The sequence below is a fragment of the Branchiostoma floridae genome, chromosome 9, assembly GCF_000003815.2.
Source record: "Branchiostoma floridae strain S238N-H82 chromosome 9, Bfl_VNyyK, whole genome shotgun sequence".
NCBI classification, from domain to species: Eukaryota; Metazoa; Chordata; class Leptocardii; order Amphioxiformes; family Branchiostomatidae; genus Branchiostoma; species Branchiostoma floridae.
Window position 1 is genome coordinate 9,767,487 of NC_049987.1, and position 19,912 is coordinate 9,787,398.

The 19,912-nt window shown below is 39.4% G+C and overlaps 1 protein-coding gene across 1 annotated transcript in view; it reads right to left on the reverse strand.

Annotated features, from left to right (window-relative positions):
* Positions 1-14,741, reverse strand: part of LOC118422492 (nck-associated protein 1-like) — a 29,405-nt gene extending 14,664 nt beyond the window's left edge. Inside the window, 16 exon segments of the mRNA XM_035830103.1 lie at positions 547-609; positions 1,190-1,204; positions 2,124-2,256; positions 2,398-2,519; positions 2,915-3,011; positions 3,220-3,276; positions 3,545-3,701; positions 4,014-4,062; positions 5,003-5,140; positions 5,623-5,713; positions 6,369-6,511; positions 6,851-6,907; positions 7,189-7,281; positions 8,799-8,819; positions 13,595-13,705; positions 14,519-14,741. Of these exon segments, the coding sequence (XP_035685996.1) occupies positions 547-609; positions 1,190-1,204; positions 2,124-2,256; positions 2,398-2,519; positions 2,915-3,011; positions 3,220-3,276; positions 3,545-3,701; positions 4,014-4,062; positions 5,003-5,140; positions 5,623-5,713; positions 6,369-6,511; positions 6,851-6,907; positions 7,189-7,281; positions 8,799-8,819; positions 13,595-13,705; positions 14,519-14,629 (1,458 nt within the window). The 5' untranslated portion in view covers positions 14,630-14,741.
* Between the last annotated feature and the right edge of the window lie 5,171 nt (positions 14,742-19,912).

Consider the following 19,912-nt stretch of genomic DNA (forward strand, 5'->3'; position numbering starts at 1 on the left):
TGTTTAAAATGTCTTTGGTGCAATTATACAGTTCTCTTGTTTCAGGATCTTGAAATCTTAAGAAGCCTCCATGTACCAATGATGTATACACTGCCACAAAATTTAAATTTAACATTAGATTTCAACAAGATATATTGTTTGTACATGCAGCACTTCAAAAGGATGATCTCAGTTCCACAATGCCTGTATACCACCTGGGGATTGGATTAGTACTTAGATACTAGCAAAGAATTGGTTAAAGGGTTAGTAATTTAACAGGGAGGGGACACAAATACACCACTCAGTACTTTATATTGAGAGTGCTCATAGAAACAGCAAGTTTGAATACAAAAAGGGGAATCAGGGGGAGAGGGGGGACTATTTCACCATTCCATGGATGCTTCTTTTGACAAATTTTTGGAGACAAAAAAAAGTTGTGGAGTATGATTTCCTTCCAGAAACAAAAGATTGGTGAAGTCTGTGCCAAGGAGAAGAACAAACCAACTTCACAGCCAGGCGAAAGTTATTTCTGGTGGGGAACGTCAACTCCAAGATAGACTGGCTTACCCAGTCCTCCTGGCACGTAGGGTTACGTTTGCTGTTGAAACTTTCTCTCGCACGCAAGCGAGGCTTGCATAGGCCGCAGGAAAACACAAGAGAACTTTGGTTACCAAAAGAGTGACAAGCTCAAGGGGGTAGGAGCATATACAATATCAGGGTACACCGTCTTTTTTATGTGTTCTTGGTCAATATTCTTGCAGTTGAACCACTTTATATATCAGAAACTCCTGTGTAGAAAAAAATGTTTATAAAACTGAGCTTCAAGGCAAAAGTAAATGTCAATATTTCAGCATGAGCAGCTGATTAATTGCCGTTTTGATCAGCAAAAATGGCAGCCAAATTATGAACATGCCTTCTGTGCTCAAACATTGATGCAAACACAAAAAAACTTTCCTAATACACAGTACATTCAATCTGAAACCCTTCATGACAATAGAACAAAACGATACCTGCATATATCTACTACTTTATTCACAAAACTACAGTTGCATTTCCAATAATTTGTACAAGCAGATTTTAAATCTTTGACAGCAGTTTTCTATGGTACCATGACAAGTCTCTACAGAGTAATTCTAGTAGCATCTAGCACACTAAATCGCATGCAGACAAAAATATCAAAACTCAAGCAGATTTTACAAGTTAGGTCTACCTGGTGCAATCCATTCTTTGGTGGGGAGAGCATTACAAGAGAGGAAGAAGAAGTCCACAAGAAAATTTCAACCACCTCTTGCCAAAAATGATCCTAAAGCCTTACATGTGATGGAGTTAGATTATGGCAGAAGCAGAGCTGAGAGGTTGAGATGCACTTGGAATTTGAAATGTACTTGGAAGTGAACATTGACTCAGAGTGGAGGGTAAGGTGGGAGACTGAGGCAGGAAACAGGTTAAGGTCTACAGTTTTCTATACTACAGTAGGAAATTGACCATGCCACTGTGCAAGATATAAATGTTACGCTGAGAAGAAGCAGAGGTGTGAAAAAGACAAGGCATATACTAGAGGTACTTTACAGGGGAGGGGTGTGTTTTTCATCAAACATGAGTGAGAAGGATGTGGGAGAGAGGGTATGATGTACAATGAGAATATGGGAATCATAAGAGCAGAAATGCAGAGTGTTAGATCCATATCTATGACAATTCTATGACTATTACATATCTAGAAAGACAATGCAACTGGCATGCTAGGCAATGGTGTTTTTAAAGGAAGGTTATTAAATGGGTTATTACAAAGAGCTTTGCGTGCATTGATCATGTTTTACTACTGCCATCCAAATACAAATAGTAACATCTAATTTCACACCTTTCATGCAATTGACTCAATTAATATACATTGGAGCATGCAATTTTAAATTCACATGGTGGTACAATGTATCTGTGTGGTCATGCTTTATCATTTTTCATGCAAAACAACTCAAAACATGGCGTTCTGTTAGATCCAACATTTTGGTACTGACTTTGTAAAACCAGCAAAATCCTCACAATTCTAGAAACAAGTTAAAATCACAGCACTTTTTTTTACTTAGAAAGCGTGGCCATGTTATAAGTTGTACTGCCAGCAACAGAGTCGTGCTGCAGAGAAAACCTACCTGCACAAGGTTGTTGAGCACAATGGAGTCAAAGCCGTTCAGGTACTGTACGTAGTACCGCTGCATGACCTGGTTGTACTTCCGCAAAAGTCCACGCAACTCCTCCATGTAATACAGCAACTCTGGCAGTTGTCTGCAGAAACAACAGATTATGATAGTTTCATACAATATATATTATGAGGAACTAAAACATGTAAGCTTATCCAATTGTTGGACTACGTAGAAGGAAACATTATGTTGAAATTGCGATGAAGCACAGATAAAGGCTACCCACCTGTCTTCGTAGTCCACAGGATTGGGCCGCTTGTTGAGTTTGGGCGCAGGGTTTTCTGAGTGTCTCAGTAGCCAAAGTACCTCGTCTCGGGCAAACGACAGGCCCATAAACACAAACAAAGCCTGCAGAAAAGGTAAAAACAAACAAACCTTTAGAAATACTGCCACATTTTAACATAATTTATACAAAACTTGTATGATTGTTTTAGGTCTTTAAAAGAATTTGCGGAAAATGGAGTGTTCACAGTGGTTTTGAGATCGCTGTAGCATTCACAGAAGTGCCATCCTACGAACTTAAATGCATTTACAGTGCTGTACTGTGGTCACATGCAGTAATGAAAAACCGAGGGCTCGACAAACCACCAGTCAGAATTAAATACTCAGCAAGGGTGCTACAATTTACAAATGGACAGAGCAGTCCGCTTCTGATTTTGACAAAGCTAGCGTGATCAACCGCAAAATTTTCTACATTTACAGTAATGGGTAAAATCTAAAGTTAGAGTGTGTAAGAGCCCTACCTTGGGCCCCAGTAAACCAGGCTGGTCGGCCAGAATCATCACCAACTCCTTCAGAGCTGTGCGCAGGAACGCTCGTCTCTCTCGGTGAAACGGGCCCCTGCACAACAGATTCAAATAAGTTCATCAAAAACATCTGATTTTTAAAACAAAAGCAAAATATTATTACATCATGTTTACTGTGAAAATGTATCTTTCAATGCTGAGATTACATTCTAAAACACAGTTAAAAATTTCTTTTTATGCCCTTAAGTAGTAAATTTGTCTATTTCAATCCCAGTTTGATAACTCTGGTTACTAGTACTTACGCATTAACAACAGCATAATTGGCACACTCCTTTGTTTCAGTCACTCGCTTCCCGTATCTGAAAGCAAACACAAGTTACATTGTAACAAACGAGACAGAGCAACATTTCATTTACAGCTTAACCACAAACACATGATACACATCATGTGGGGAATAACCACACTACACGCTAGTAACAAAGAAACAACCCTTGAACACACAATGTAAAATTTGTCATTAAATTTTAAGCTTATGAAATCATGTTCCATCCCAGGACGGAGAGACAGGTCCTGAAGACAGTCCCCGGTTTAACATGACAAGGAAAAAAGAAAGTATGACAGACTTACCCCTTGATCCCCTCAAAAACCCCCTCCACAGTCTTGTGAATATACAGCACCTCGTCTCTGAACAGCGTGATGACATAGTTCCCAGACAGCGCTAGTCGCCACAGCTGGACAGCAGAGTCCGACTGTGTCAGCTGTCCATGGCACAGCAAGAAACCAACTAGGGAACAGCAACACTGTCAACATCCATTTACAATCTTTTTCCTCAATACATCTGATTAGAGGCTAGAAGAGGAACTTTGAGAAGCTAAGACTATCTTTAGTAAGGAGAAGAGGAACTTTAAAAGACAGGTCAACCTGTAGAAGTTACGACTATCTTTAGTAAGGAGAAGGAGGCCATTTTGCTCAGTTTGACTTCTTGGCGGCATTACTGCTCATTCTTACTAATATAGTATGCCAATAGAACAACTTTCTGATTCAAGTCTTAAGCTATACTGTAAGGAATGAAGTTCCTTTCCTTGAGGATACTTACAGATGATCCATTTCTCCATGGTCTCCACTGACAGGTACTCACAGGGCATCTTTAAGGAACAAAGAAATGTCTTATATAAATGTACAACACTTGTGAGGCCACCGGTGGCAACAACAGTTCAGTTCAGTTCAGTTAAATTCATGATCTTGCAACAACAACAATGGCAGAAATTATCTGTTATTTAATGTCAGGATTGTTCATAGAAATAACCTTGCCCAAATAGGTTTGCTAGGCACAGCAATCATAATATAACAAACTTCAGCACTACAGTCATGGAGTTGTGGGTCCAGAATGACTCTGACCAATACATGTTTTCTAGGCCAAAGTTTATGACAGTTTTACGTTTTCAACATTGATGCACCTCATTGTGTCTTAAATAGTCAATCTACTTGAAACATGAAGAAATAGATCCCCATTGTGTTGTAGAATGGTAATATTCCTCCCAATCCATAATTTTAGTAGCCAAGCTTGATGTCTTTTCTCTTAAAGCTCCTGTGTGTGTGTGAGACCAATAACGACTAACATATAGAGAATGTCTTACAGTTTCGCTCTGTGCAGGGTTGAGCATCTGTCCTGGTGCACTGACCAGACTCAGCATCTGGGCCTGTGTGTTTGTGCGTGTGTCTGTGTGTGTGCCTGTGTGTGTGAGAGAGAGAGAGAGAGAGAGAGAGACTAAGAGAATATCTTACAGTTTCACTCTGTGCAGGGTTGAGCATCTGTCCTGGTGCACTGACCAGACTCAGCATCTGGGCCTGTGTGTGTGTGTGTGTGTGTGTGTGTGTGTGTGTGCGTATGTGTCTGTGTGTGTGTGCGTGTGCGTGTGTGAGAGAGAGAGAGACTAAGAGAATATCTTACAGTTTCACTCTGTGCAGGGTTGAGCATCTGTCCTGGTGCACTGACCAGACTCAGCATCTGGGCCTGTGTGTGTGTGCGTGTGTGTGTGTGTGTGTGTGTGTGTCTGTGTGTGTGAGACTGAGAGAAAGTCTTACAGTTTCGCTCTGTGCAGGGTTGAGCATCTGTCCTGGTGCACTGACCAGACTCAGCATCTGGGCCTGTCTCCACTGCTCAGCTGGGAGGTTCCTCCGGGGGTAGACTTGGTGCAGGGACAGCAGGGCGCAGGCAACCAGCTAATATACAATAACGCAAGATATGATGTGATGATTTGATTTATTATTTCACAAGCAAAGTTTAACAGTTTCGCAGTGCACCCAAACACATGCACTGAACTGCACTGGAAAATACAATCAGATTGACAACCTTACTACAATACATTTATTGTCTACTTACTGCTATTTAAAAACAACTATGCTTATCAAAATATTGTCGATATTAAACTTTGTACAGCACAATTATTCTTTTACAAAGGCACATTTGTGCCATAGTACAGCACTTCAGTACACAGAAACCCCACTAAACTCTCATCAATAGATGTTCTTGCCATACCCGGTAATTCTTACCGCATTAGTTAAAAATTCCTGCCGTTCTTAGTAATTCTTTATGTACTTGGTGCTTTTGTGCCATAGTAGACATTGCACGACTTGACTGAACGTGGTCACTCTTAAGTCCTCTCTAAATACATGGTACGGCAGTGATACACAGTCTCATATACCTTGCTGTGAGGGGTGAACTCCTCCTGTAACTTCTTCAGTGGCTGTTCGTAGTCCAGTATCATCTGGCCTAGACGGGCAAAATTCTGATCCCTGTAAAAAAAGGTAAGTCCTTAAGCCCTTATCCATGACCAACAACATTATAAAATTAAGTCTGATAAATACAACTGGTGTTTCATTTGTTGAGCAATAGTAATAATCAGAAAGCAAATGTCTGAAATAATCAAATTTGTCAATGAAGGTTAGACATCCAGGTACTAGTAATAAGACATGCCAAATAGCAATTTCTCAAGCAATTGGAAATGATTCTGGAAACAAAGAATGTCTTCCAGTTACGCGTTTTGAGATATGCTGTTCAAACTGACATAAAACTGACGCAAAACTATTATTCTTTGTAAAGGCACTGAACAAAACACAGGCTTGCATTTAATAAGGAAACGCATTTTGTGTATGCACTGCTGTTGAAAACTAGAATATCGGGCATTGTAATCAATGTTATTTCAATTTTTTGTTCAAGGATAGCAGATTTTCTCAGCTTATGGCACATCTTTCAATGAAATAAGTGCATTTTTTCGGGTGGACATGGCATAAAAAGAATACAACACAGTATATTCCACATCAGGCCTAGCCTTTGGCCAATTCTACTGCTGGTCGAGCTAGTACAGAATACACCGTGAAGTACATTTTGTACTCTCTATTAGTCTACATGTATGTATCCCACAGAACACCATGTATTAGTCTTACTCACACTTTGCCATGTGTGAGGTCGTGGGCATAGTTGTAGAGTCCCAGCACTGCCTTCCTGTCATCGATACGTGCCAGGAGGAGCATCAGCGACACGTACGAGATGATCAGGTCCAGGTAACCTTTTGTCAGGTCATAGTTCGTCGTCTGTATGTGGTGGGAGGAAAACCAGTTATTACAAATTGAATGTAAACTGCGATGATGGATTCAAAATGTGTGAATTTTTGTAGGTGCAATGTATGCAATAAGATATGATTATCATTATGTAAATATAGGCAAAAAAGGTAATGATGACTTCAGCACAAGCTGCATAAAAACATTCCATTCAAGACGTGAGTCATGTGTATACAATATATGACAAAAGACATGGGAGGGCAAGTATTGGATTGTACATTTCATAATAATCAGAACCAATTTTAGCTAACTGCATGAATCTTTATAGTTTATGGCTTTAAACTTGTCTAAGGATAGTTTTACAGTACTTACAATGTCAAAATGAACATTGCAGGCATCCATTGTTGTCAGCAGCTCACTGACATGGTCCTATACATTATACAAGACAAACACGGAGTGAAAATAAATATGTCAGTCCACAATAAAACTCAATATCAAAATCATTCTCACACATGAATTACCATCATTAAGACCCATGTTCCTTTCATGCAATTTCCTTATCTTTGTGACTGAGTAGAGACCGATCTTCTTTTGTATATCTGCATACATACATGTAGTGCAAGTATTTTGTCAATTCCAATTTTATGAATGAAAGGATTTTGATAAGATACACCGGATAATGTTTAAACAAACCAGCTGTGTGCATGTACCTTGAAGTCCATAACGTCCACGAAGGTGAAGTAGTAGAGTGAGAGCTGCTTCATGATCTCTCCCTTGATGTTGTTGACCTGCTGCAGCTGAGACTTTGGGGGCAAAGGTCATAGCAACAAGGTGAACCAAAATTTCTATGATACAGTGGACGTTTCACTCACTCCAAATATTCTATGTATGAAGAAAACACCATATTCCAAAACTACAATGTACATGCTTTTGAGTCATAGTTCACCCTATGTATATACATACATATTACATAGCAACCAGACGGACAGAAATTCATATAATATAGGTGTATCAAACACAAGAACATATCATAATTTATAGTTCTTGACCAAACTATTTCAGATTCTTTGTTTGTTCAATGTATGACGCAGAGGCTACCAATTGTATGATTGACCACTGTTTAGGAAGGATAAACCATAGGAATATAATTTCTAGCATACCCCTTGCTAAAATGGTAAATGGGCATACAGAAATGTCAAATAAGAATTATTCTGAAATTAGATTTTCTTTACAATAATTCTTTAAAGCCTACTTGGAGGTTCCACATTTCTTAAAAGAAGAACAAGGTTAATGTTCAATGAAGATGCTCTCCCAGTATCTGCTTTGAGATGGGAAAGATTGTGCATTATCAAACATGCATAATTCAGTGTGTTTACTCCCTCCCGATTTTATCTGGAATATGTGACAAAACAACTTGTTAAGTGCAAATTAGGTTCTGCGTATACCAAGCAGACTATTCTCACATGGCCATTGTTGTTGTCTTTTTTGACAAACTTGAACCAGCTTTATTTCAATTTCAATTTGAGCGAGGACAGAGACTGAGGGAAGCTCATGACAGAACGTTGAATCTGAAGAAAGACACTTAAGGGAAAATGTGAAAAAAAGATTTTTGCAACAAGATGTAAACTGGAACAAGTTAGCACAAAGTTCATGTGTATTGTACTTGCTGCAAATTGTCCCAAGTTTTACTTATTTCAGTGCTTATAAACCACATGCTAGGTTGGTATATATATATATATATATGGAGGGTATGCAGTGATATTTGAAATAATGTAAAAAGTGGACTTTCAAAATGTAGTGAAACAGTCCCTGTTTCAAATCTGACATTTTCAGCCACTACTCTCACTTTTAATATTTGGTTTCATTCAAGTGCTAAATTTTTGACAAAAAGTTCCCATTTTCTGAGGATATCATACAATGGATGAATGGTGACATGTAGATTTAGAAATCATAAATTCCTCTCATAACAAATGCCAAAATTAGTCCACAAAACATTAGTCAGGAAGATTGAGTTGAAAGATGCAGAGAATGCAAGAATGAAAGAGAAAGGAGTAGAGAAGACAGAGTAATTAGGCATGTGAGTGATACCATACTAGTGTGCAGTGTGATCTACCTACATACCATTTTAACGCTGTGCTTTGTGGTAGTGCCATTCTACCTCACATCGAAATGCAAGTGTATTCAACAGAATACTACATGTGACCAAAATTTATCAGAAAAAAAAAGGTTTAAGAAAAAAATAAAAGCCTGACCACACCAAAGTGCAGTGCAACAGTGCGTACATGTAAACCTCTCCAGAGCAAAAGACGACTCAACTAACCTGCACAAAAGGCATTGTCCACTGCACATGCAAGGATAAGATATGGCAAAAAATTGTCATGGTTAAAAAAGCGTACTGTTACATCTAACTCTACAGCACTTAGTGGCAAATACATCTTAATTTGATTAAAATGATCATGAGCAAAATTGCAGGCACGTGGGCAATTAAAATTAGAACACAGGTGGAAGGGGTGAAAAATGAAAATGAATTTAACTAGAAAGGCCGACATTTGCTTGAGAGCAAATACAGCATATTTCAGCCATCTCCTTCCCCAAGCAACAATGGACTATTCCAAAATCACCCATGTGCAAAAATGGAACTCTTCTGCTTAAGATGACTAAGCATCCTAAGCTACTAATTACACGTATGAGCAAAAATGAATCGTACAACCCCCTTCCCTGCAAGAATGGACTCAAGTGCACCCAATGTAGAAGGGTAAGATAGACCAGTCCAATAACACTTCCGCTAAGAAATGGAATTTTGAATCATCAGCCGTCCAAAACTGAATTTGAAAGAAATCCCCCCCCTTTGCAAGAATGGAATCTACCTGTTATACCCCTGTGCAAAGTGGAGCGATCCAAAAATACATCCGCTAAAATAGGACTTTGACATAATCACCAAAGTCCAGAAATACATGGCCTTTTCTATAATAAGCAACCCAGTCCAAAACTGAATTTTTTTAATAGTCCCCTGTGCATGAATGGACTCATCCATATTACATCAGGCTTGCTGATTGGCTGTCGAATCCTCAGGTACAGTCTTCAGGTGGGGTCAAGTTCCATTCAACAAATGGAATTCGGAATCATCACCCATGTCCAAAAATGAATTTTTTAAAAATCCCCCCTATGTGCAAAAATGGACTGTCCCAGCAGTAGCCTTATGTCAAGTGGATCAGTGCAAAAACACTTCCGCTAAAAAAAGCATTGGCATTATCACCAAAGTCTTGTTGAAGAGGTTCATCAGTCACGTATGTTTAAGTTACTATCAATTTTCTTCGAACAATGACTGTTTATTAAAGGTAGAGAACGTACCTCCAAATTTTCGATGTCTGTCAGTACATCTTGGACGCGGAGAATGGTCTAGTCTCAATCTCGTGAGAGAATACGAGACTAGACCAGGCTTGATTAGATCATCTGCCCCCTCCCCCCGCCTCCTTGCGGAGAAGAGGCACCAAAGTCTTAAAGTAAATTTTAAAAAACACCCCCCTGACCAACAATGGACTCTTCCAGCAAAATAACCTTGCTCATTGGCTAATAATTAATTAGATTTACCTTGTCCCCCCCAACCACCTGGAGGAACATGGACTAGGTAGGTATGTAGATGATTGGATCTACCAGAAACACCTGTGGCTTCCAGAATGACCTAGAGGTCGTTGACATGGGCACTTCCACCTCACAAATCCAAAATTCTCCCACAAAAACCTCCATAATGAGCCATTTTGAAGTGATTTATACCAAATATTATGCATGGATCCTTTGAATAAGTACCTAGGGCACCTCTGTGCTAAATTTCAGGTCATTTGGATGTAATACCATGGTACAGGGGGCCTAAATATAAAGTTGTGGTCCAAAAATTGCAATAAAACCTCAATAAAATCATTTTAGAAGCAGATATGAATAAAATGAAAAAAACACCTAAGGGTATTGGCCCACTCTACCCTTGTGCCAAATTTCAAGTCATTCGGTCCAGGAACGACGGAGTTGATTCGATTTGAAGATTTGACAGGAGAAAGAAAGAAAGAAAGAAGAAAGAAACACTAGAAAGGCCGACATTTGCTTGAGAGCAAATACAGCATATTTCAGCCATCTCCCTCCTCATGTAACAATAGACTGTTCCAAAATCACCCATGTGCAAAAATGGAACACTTCTGCTTAAAATGACTTACAACTACTAAACACATTTATGAGCAAAAATGAATCTTACAAAACCTCCTTCAAGAATGGACTCTTCTAGCGCACCCCATGAAGAAAGTTAAAATAGACGACTCCAAAAACACTTCCGCTAAGTAATGGAATTTTGAATCATCAGCCGTCCAAAACCAGATATGAAAAAAACCTCTGTGCAAGAATCGACTCTTCCTGTTATACCCCTATGTAAATTGGAGCGATCCAAAAATACATCAGCTAAAATAGGACATCGGCATAATCACCAAAGTCCACAAAATGAATTTAAAAGAATACCCCCTTCGTCGAAGAATGGAATCTCCCAGCACACCCTGATTGCACAATAGTCCAGAAATACTCACAGTACATGGCCTTTTGTATAATAAGCAACCCAGTCCAAAACTGAATTTTAAAAAAGTCCCCCGTGCATGAATGGACTCTTCCATATAACACCAGGCTTGCTGATTGGCTGCCGAATCCTCCTCATGTGCAGTCTTCAGGTGTGGGTCAACTTCCATTCAACAAATGGAATTCGGAATCATCACCCATGTCCAAAACTGAATTTTTTTTAAATCCCCCCTATGTGCAAAAATGGACTGTCCCAGTAGTAGTCTTATGTCAAGTGGTTCAGTGCAAAACACTTCCGCTAAAGAAACATTGGCATTATCACCAAAGTCTAAAAGTAAATTTTAAAAAACACCCCCTGTCCAACAATGGACTCTTCCAGCAAAATGAGCTTGCTCATTGGCTGGTCATTAATTGGATTTACCTTGTCCCCCAACCACCTGGATATCTATGGACTAGGTAGGTAGGTAGATAATTGGATCTACCTGGCACACCTGTGGCCCTGACACACCAGAATGACCTAGGGGTCGTTGACCTCGGCACCTCAATCTCACATATCCAAAACTCTCCCACAAAAACCTCCTTAAGGAGCCATTTTGAAGTGATTTATACCAAATATTATACATGAATCCTTTGAATAAGTATCTAGGGCACCTCTGTCCCAAATTTCAGGTCATTTGGATGTAATACCATGGTACAGGGGGCCAAATTATACAGTTTTGGTCCAAAAGTTGCAATAAAACCTTAATAAAATCATTTAAGGAGCAGATATGAAAATAATGAAAAAAACACATTTTGGTATTGGCCCACTCTACCCTTGTGCCAAATTTCAGGTCATTCGGTCCAGGAACGGCGGAGATGAATCACTTTGAAGATTTGACAGGAGAAAGAAAGAAAGAAAGAAACATTACGAATACAATATATTTCACCATACTATGTATGGCTGAAATATAAAAAAAACAATGAACTGGTGGATTCTGGGAGGGATAAATACAGGTATGAACTTTGTGAAAACTATGGATTAATGCAGACAAGTACATGTAATAAGAGGGTGGTGCAAATGGAAAAATACTTACAAATAAAAACCTCTGGAAAATAATAAGATAATCATTGCATTTGGCATGGCATGTTTAGAATTTGAGAGTAAAAAAACACTCCAAGACAGCGAAAACTAGTACTATCACAAGAAGATTTGTCTCAAGCCCAAATATTGATACAAAAAACCATATAACGTTATGAGTGAAAAGCAAGCACTTAAAAAAAAAGATTTGTAAGGGTTTATAAACCTTACCTGAACAAAACCCAAATAAGCAAAAAAAGACAATTTTGGGAAGTTAGTGTTTCAAGGAAACTAAATTCTGGAAATAAAACTGTTGGGTAGTGATTGCAATTTGAATAGCTTATTCTGCTGGCAGAGATAGTGACCAGAGTCTCTTTCAGTAACCAACAATCAAGAGTTCTGCCAGAACAATCAGTGACTCTACCTGTAGAGATCAGAGTCTATATATGTTTCGTGTACATTTAATAAAAGATGGTCAGAACTTTCCAACATTGATTCATGTAACTTTACATCAATGGACTGATTTGAAACTCATGATCAGGATTTATAAATGGGAGACCACCCAACCATAGAGACTAGATAATCTTGGTCTCTACTATTAGTAGGATCAGCATTCTACCATATCGCAATCTCTATCTCAACAAATATGTCAAATTATGTGCAACAAGTAGAACATACTTGTGCCAAAGTAAAAATGGAGACACTACTAGCTAAGTCATGTGATAAGAGGAAAGCTGGCAAAGGGAAGGACAGGAGTAGAGGATAGGATCTAGTCTAGTGTTGGAGGGAAGGAGGTAAAGATTTCATTTCAACAAGTAACTTATGATTAACTACTAACAGAAAAATCTGATATTTACATTCATACAGATTTACATGTAAATTGTGGTATATATTAGCTATGGTATGTACATGCTTAATATATCACAATTTACAGACAACTCCATCTATTCCAATGACAGGCAGATAAAATCTAAAATACCAAGAGTGCCATCAGTTGCTGGAATGGAAAGGGTTGATATATTGTAGACATATAAATTTGACATAACCTATCCATGTGAGTGTAACACATTGCTTGACTACATGTACATGCATGTATATGAATTCCCAAAGTTACCAAATGCTAAACTGTTAAAAATGCTCTGAGTCACTGACATGCATTGCCCTATCCTGTTCAGCAGACAAGGCACAAGCCTTCCTAAGCACATGCCGTGACATGGGGATGTATACGGATCAAGGAATCTGCGTAGAAACTCCAAAATCCTACTGTATGTCTTGAACAAGATGCATATACTGTATATGTCAATTTATATTCAAAGTGAACTAGCCCCTTAATATGGATCTACCTTGATACATGCACAAATGATCATATGAATAACTTTAATTCACCCGCCCCCCAAAAGAAAACCCAATTGTGGAATAAGAAAGAAATTCAATATTCAAAGTAATACTCGACAGTCTTATGATTATAAATCTTCTCTAAGTAACAAAGACCCTTCTGATGTTCTTACATAGTTGTTCTTGGAATCGACATGTGGAAACTTCCTGACGATGAACTTGATGGCTCCCTCCAGGTTCTTATCAGAGAGGAAGGCAGGCTTGGACTTCACATCTCCACAGGCCTGAGGTGTCGATAGAGCAATATGTTAATAGTAATATTTAATACAGGTAGCAATAGAGCCATTAGACTCTTTAGAAATTAGAGGTTAGGTAGGAGCCTCCTCATTTATGTATCTGTACCCACCCCTACAGTACTTACTAGCACTCACTCACCGTACGGTAGTAGATTATACTGTAAACATGTTACATTTTGGTGTGTTTTGTTGTTTGGGGCAATGCATCGCTAAACCCATATTAAATTTAAACCAACAGTGAACTTATACTTATATAATTATATACTATAGTTCAAGTTGAACTGCAACAACTTACATGTAACGTTAAAATCAAAATGCAATATTCAAATCTAGTTAAAAGTCAAAACACTGCAAATCCATTACTTGATTTTGAGGCAAATACTATACAAAAGTTGCGGGTTCCTTTCTATTAAAGCACTGGTTTTCCAGTTGTCTAGAATAGCTGAGAAAGTCGTATATTTGCTTATTTGGGAGTTATTGGGGAAATGTATAGCACTCTGAGGAAGTAGTGTGCAGTTCCAGGATTACTTTCAGGAACAGATAATTTTGACATTTGAAAATCAAATTAGGCAATAATTTTATCATCTTGTGTCCCTGCCCTGGACCCTCGCCCTTTGTTCGTTGAGCACAGTACTGTGGTCAATTATTTCAATTTCTACAGCCATCTTACCACCATTGTGTTGCCGTGTGGTTCGGTTTTATCTAAAATATGTCAACACACGACAAAAATCGTCTGATTTCCCCAAACCAACCTGACAAGTCGCCCCCTCATGATAATAGTTCCCCCGAGAGAAGCCTCACCTTTTTGATGTTGTATATTCTCGTCAGCATGCCCATTGCCCGATCGTTCAGCACTGTAAGCTTCTCCGCCAGCTTCTGTTGGCTGGGGATGAGCTGCCCCGTCCGCGACATCTTGTGTTTTTGAGCTAAAATGTGCTAAAAAGGCTCACATTTGTCGGAGGAAACAAAAACACAGGAAGGAAAGGGCTGGGCCACTTCCTGAAACCGAGGCTGGCGCCGAGCATTGTGGGAAAATAAAGGTCAGAGGTTACATACACCTGTCAACCTAAAAAATATGAAAATTTCATGTTTTGGTGTATTTTGTTGAAAAACAGGGTAATGTTGGGGATGTTGTGAAATACTTTCATGCACCAAGTCATACTGTGTATTGTCGAAGATTTCACTGCAATTCATAATTGGTAAAACCAAGGAGGTTTAATTACAGCTTCGTTGTCTTTGGTTTTGTCTTTTGGATCAACTTTATATCTACATGTTGGATATTGTATCTGAAATACCAGTAATCCACCTTCTGAATGACATTGCATGGTGACGTCATGCTAAGTCACGTGACTGCTAGCTATATGCTCCTAGAAACTGGCCGTAGCGCTCAGCTGGGCGTGGTGGCGCGCGCCTGTAATCCAGCTACCTGGAGGCTGGGGTTGGTGGACCGCTTGAGGCCGGGGGTTCTGCGGCGTGCTGTCCTATGGCGATCGGGCGTCCACGCTAAGTTCGGCATCGATATGGTTACCCCGGGGGAGCCCAGGGCAACCAGGTCGTCTAAGGAGGGACGCACCGGCCCAGGTTGGAAACAAAGCAGGCAAAAGTCCCCGTGTCGATCAGTAGCGGGATCGCGCCCGTGAATAGGCACTGCGTCTCAGCCCGGCCAATATAGTGGGACCCAACTCTTTTTTCACTCTTTTTATCTCAATATTTCATTATAACATGAGAAGACAGAGTACATTTCACATAAATTTTGACATTTCACCCCCTAAAATGCATTTTTTTAAGAACTCACTATGTACATCTATCAAGTACCATGTGACAGCCAAGCGATATCATGTACACAGAACGATCGCAGCCAATCGATATCATGTGCACCGAACAGACTTTCCTTGTTACTTATGAGCACTAGTATCATGCGTCCTTTACTTTCGTATTTTGACTGTGTTCGTACTCGTTTTGCATTTATAAAACACCCCTTCACACTTTTTTAATTCTACCGTTACACTGTTCAACTAAAAACGAAAGCGCAGACACACGCTACTGAAACCACAACCTTCTTGACGAAGGTAATAAGCACACAGAAGCCCTTTACTTTCGTATTTTGACTGTGTTCGTACTCGTTTTGCATTTATAAAACACCCCTTCACACTTTTTTAATTCTACCGTTACACTGTTCAACTAAAAACGAAAGCGCAGACACACGCTACTGAAACCACAACCTTCTTGACGAAGGTAATAAGCACACAGAAGCCGAAATTTTACGTGCAAATAAAGATCCATATATTACACCAAGTGAAGAAAAATTGAACTGTTACATGCAGTCTGCCGACTCCAACTCTCAGCCATTCTTTGTTTTTGAGCTTGATTGCCTTTGCAGTGATTCTGCGCTAACTTTGTACATTCGTCATTTCCAGACTACCAGTTGAACATCACCTTTCCTTATCATTATTATTACATTTCTAAGCAACTGAACATCAAACAAATCAACACCGCGCTAGTGATACTCCCCTAATTAGTACACTTACTTTGATAAAGAAAACTGGACTACGATTGTATATTCAAGACAACTATTTGCCACTCCAGTTTTGGAAATAAGAACTTCAAATGATTCCCAGTAATGATCAAGTTGGCATTTGTTACACAACGCGTAACGACATCTCAAAGTGCTTGTGGCACCGAAAATACTACATTTTCCTGATTACATTCTACTATGATAAGTAATATTGAACAAATACAGAACATACACGTCTCTGATGTTATTGAACATCGAATCCTACAGATTCAGTTCTTGATTCATGCCTAATCAAATCAAAATCCTTTCGCTGACGTCACAAAGTGAACGCGAAAGCCGCTTCAGAAGCTAGCTGGATCCGCAGCTTCTGAATTTCTGGTCTAAAACTATTAATGATATTATGATAATACAATTATTTCAATGCACCATATGGGCTACTCCTACACTTTTTTGTATTTCAAAGCTCGAGCACAATGAAAAACACACTACTACGAAAGGTCAGCAGCGTTACAATTACAACATTCTACTTGCTTTATCCCGCCTTGCAACTCAGCCTTGGCAGTTACAATATACATTTCATAGGATATTTATCAGCCCTCATTTACTCCCTGTCTGATGTGAGACATATTCTGGCCAATGTCAATAAGGCAAACCAAGGATAATCGATTGCTCTAATGTAATGCTTTGACAATAATGGTTACAAACCAATTTACAAGTATGCTTCTAGAATGATGTCGATCTGATTTGATTAGAATCTTCTCAAAAGGCAATTATTGAAATATGCTAGTATATGTACAGTACATAATTTTCTGCCTCAATCATTCATGCTCAAATAATCTTAAAGTGTCTTCCTTGTATTAATAGTCTGACAGACACGGTTTATATATCTCCTTACTTTTACCTGCCTCCCGCAGGATACTATAATCCAGAAAAAGTACTACTTCTTGCATGAGTTTTTAAAGATTCATATGGTACTTATATGTTTATAGCTCTAAACAAAATAAATATGATGGTAATACTGATAATGTAACTGCCTTTTCCTAATAACACACATTTCTAAAAACATTACGAGTTCTACGCTGGATAACGACATCCATGTCCTTCTTTCAACGCAATCTCGATGAAATGAATGTCCTACTTGTAGGTCTATATTGAACATTGACACAATAGAATTTGAAATCATTGAGATTTGCATGTAATGCATCAATGCAGCCTATTGTCTGCTACTGGTGGATACCTTGTATTTTTGCTCAAATAAGCCGGCCATTGAGACATTGTAGACTCCGTTGAAGTATTCGAACGGGGCGGGGCGTCTCGGGACGGGGCAGAATCGCTGTCACGGCAATCTCGCTTTCACAGCAAACTCCCTTCCTCGGCAAACTCCCTTTCCCGGCACAAGAGAACCCAGCCAACGTTGAAAATCGCGAACCAACGCTCCGCCCCTCGATAAGAACCAGCCCCGTTCGAAGACTGCAACGGAGTCTAGAGACATTGAAACAAGCGCTCTTACCTCGCAGTAAAGGCCATTCTCATCGGCTAGTATTTCACATTGGGCCCTATTGGCACTCTAACGGATCGATCTCAATAACTATGTACACGTTCTTAACAGATTGAAAAAAGTTGTCAACGATTTCTGGTCGACATTCTTTCATAAATTATATACTAGTATTCTCTGCTATTTTCTATCTTTCTAATCTCATTCTATCAGCATGTGATTTCCATGCAACTAGCAAAGATTTTGCATAATTTGAAAGGCTAAAAAATATAAGCTCATTTTAATTGGTATTTATCTTAATTGGGATCTTCCTCAGACACACAGATCTGGAGTACTAGGAGGAGTTACAAATGATATTTCCAGATGAAAGTCCAGACTGTCTGATTAAATCTCGCTTATAGCAGCCCGCCCAACATTCGACCGGCCTCCTTGAATGTGGGAAGTTTCCAGTTACAGCCATAGACAGCATAGTTTGTGTTGCACAGAATACTCACTGTCCTGTTACCTAAAATCAGGAGAAGTTAGACTGATACGCAGTACAGAGTAAAAAAGGAACCTCAACCTGGCAAGAGAACAGAGTCAGCTTACAGATGTGCCTTATGTGGCAGAGAATGTTTAGCCATAGCATAGCATGTAGATTTGGACAGATGTAAATTTGTGTTTTATCATAGCTCATTATGACCGACGGAGGGCACATATGTAGGGACAATCATCATGGCTGATACTGAAGTCAAGTAATTTTGGCAGGACGTCATCATCATCATCGCGGGCTGCTCGCCCGGACAAAGTCCACCGTCTCCTCTCCAATTGTTAATTGGCAGTCTGTGTTATATCACATATGAATGTCCAGTATAGTTGCGACAAGCATTTTTCTCAATTTGTTCTAGTCAGACTGTGTTCTATCACACGTGAATATCCAGTATTTACTGGCCGTGATAGCATAACAAGCTTTTTTCTGGATTTGTTCCAGTTAATTTACAGTCAATCACATTGTTTAACTAGAAAGGCCGACATTTGCTTGAGAGCAAATACAGCATATTTCAGCCATCTCCTTCCCCAAGCAACAATGGACTATTCCAAAATCACCCATGTGCAAAAATGGAACTCTTCTGCTTAAGATGACTAAGCATCCTAAGCTACTAATTACACGTATGAGCAAAAATGAATCGTACAACCCCCTTCCCTGCAAGAATGGACTCAAGTGCACCCAATGTAGAAGGGTAAGATAGACCAGTCCAATAACACTTCCGCTAAGAAATGGAATTTTGAATCATCAGCCGTCCAAAACTGAATTTGAAAGAAATCCCCCCCCCTTTGCAAGAATGGAATCTACCTGTTATACCCCTGTGCAAAGTGGAGCGATCCAAAAATACATCCGCTAAAATAGGACTTTGACATAATCACCAAAGTCCAGAAATACATGGCCTTTTCTATAATAAGCAACCCAGTCCAAAACTGAATTTTTTTAATAGTCCCCTGTGCATGAATGGACTCATCCATATTACATCAGGCTTGCTGATTGGCTGTCGAATCCTCAGGTACAGTCTTCAGGTGGGGTCAAGTTCCATTCAACAAATGGAATTCGGAATCATCACCCATGTCCAAAAATGAATTTTTTAAAAATCCCCCCTATGTGCAAAAATGGACTGTCCCAGCAGTAGCCTTATGTCAAGTGGATCAGTGCAAAAACACTTCCGCTAAAAAAAGCATTGGCATTATCACCAAAGTCTTGTTGAAGAGGTTCATCAGTCACGTATGTTTAAGTTACTATCAATTTTCTTCGAACAATGACTGTTTATTAAAGGTAGAGAACGTACCTCCAAATTTTCGATGTCTGTCAGTACATCTTGGACGCGGAGAATGGTCTAGTCTCAATCTCGTGAGAGAATACGAGACTAGACCAGGCTTGATTAGATCATCTGCCCCCTCCCCCCGCCTCCTTGCGGAGAAGAGGCACCAAAGTCTTAAAGTAAATTTTAAAAAACACCCCCCTGACCAACAATGGACTCTTCCAGCAAAATAACCTTGCTCATTGGCTAATAATTAATTAGATTTACCTTGTCCCCCCCAACCACCTGGAGGAACATGGACTAGGTAGGTATGTAGATGATTGGATCTACCAGAAACACCTGTGGCTTCCAGAATGACCTAGAGGTCGTTGACATGGGCACTTCCACCTCACAAA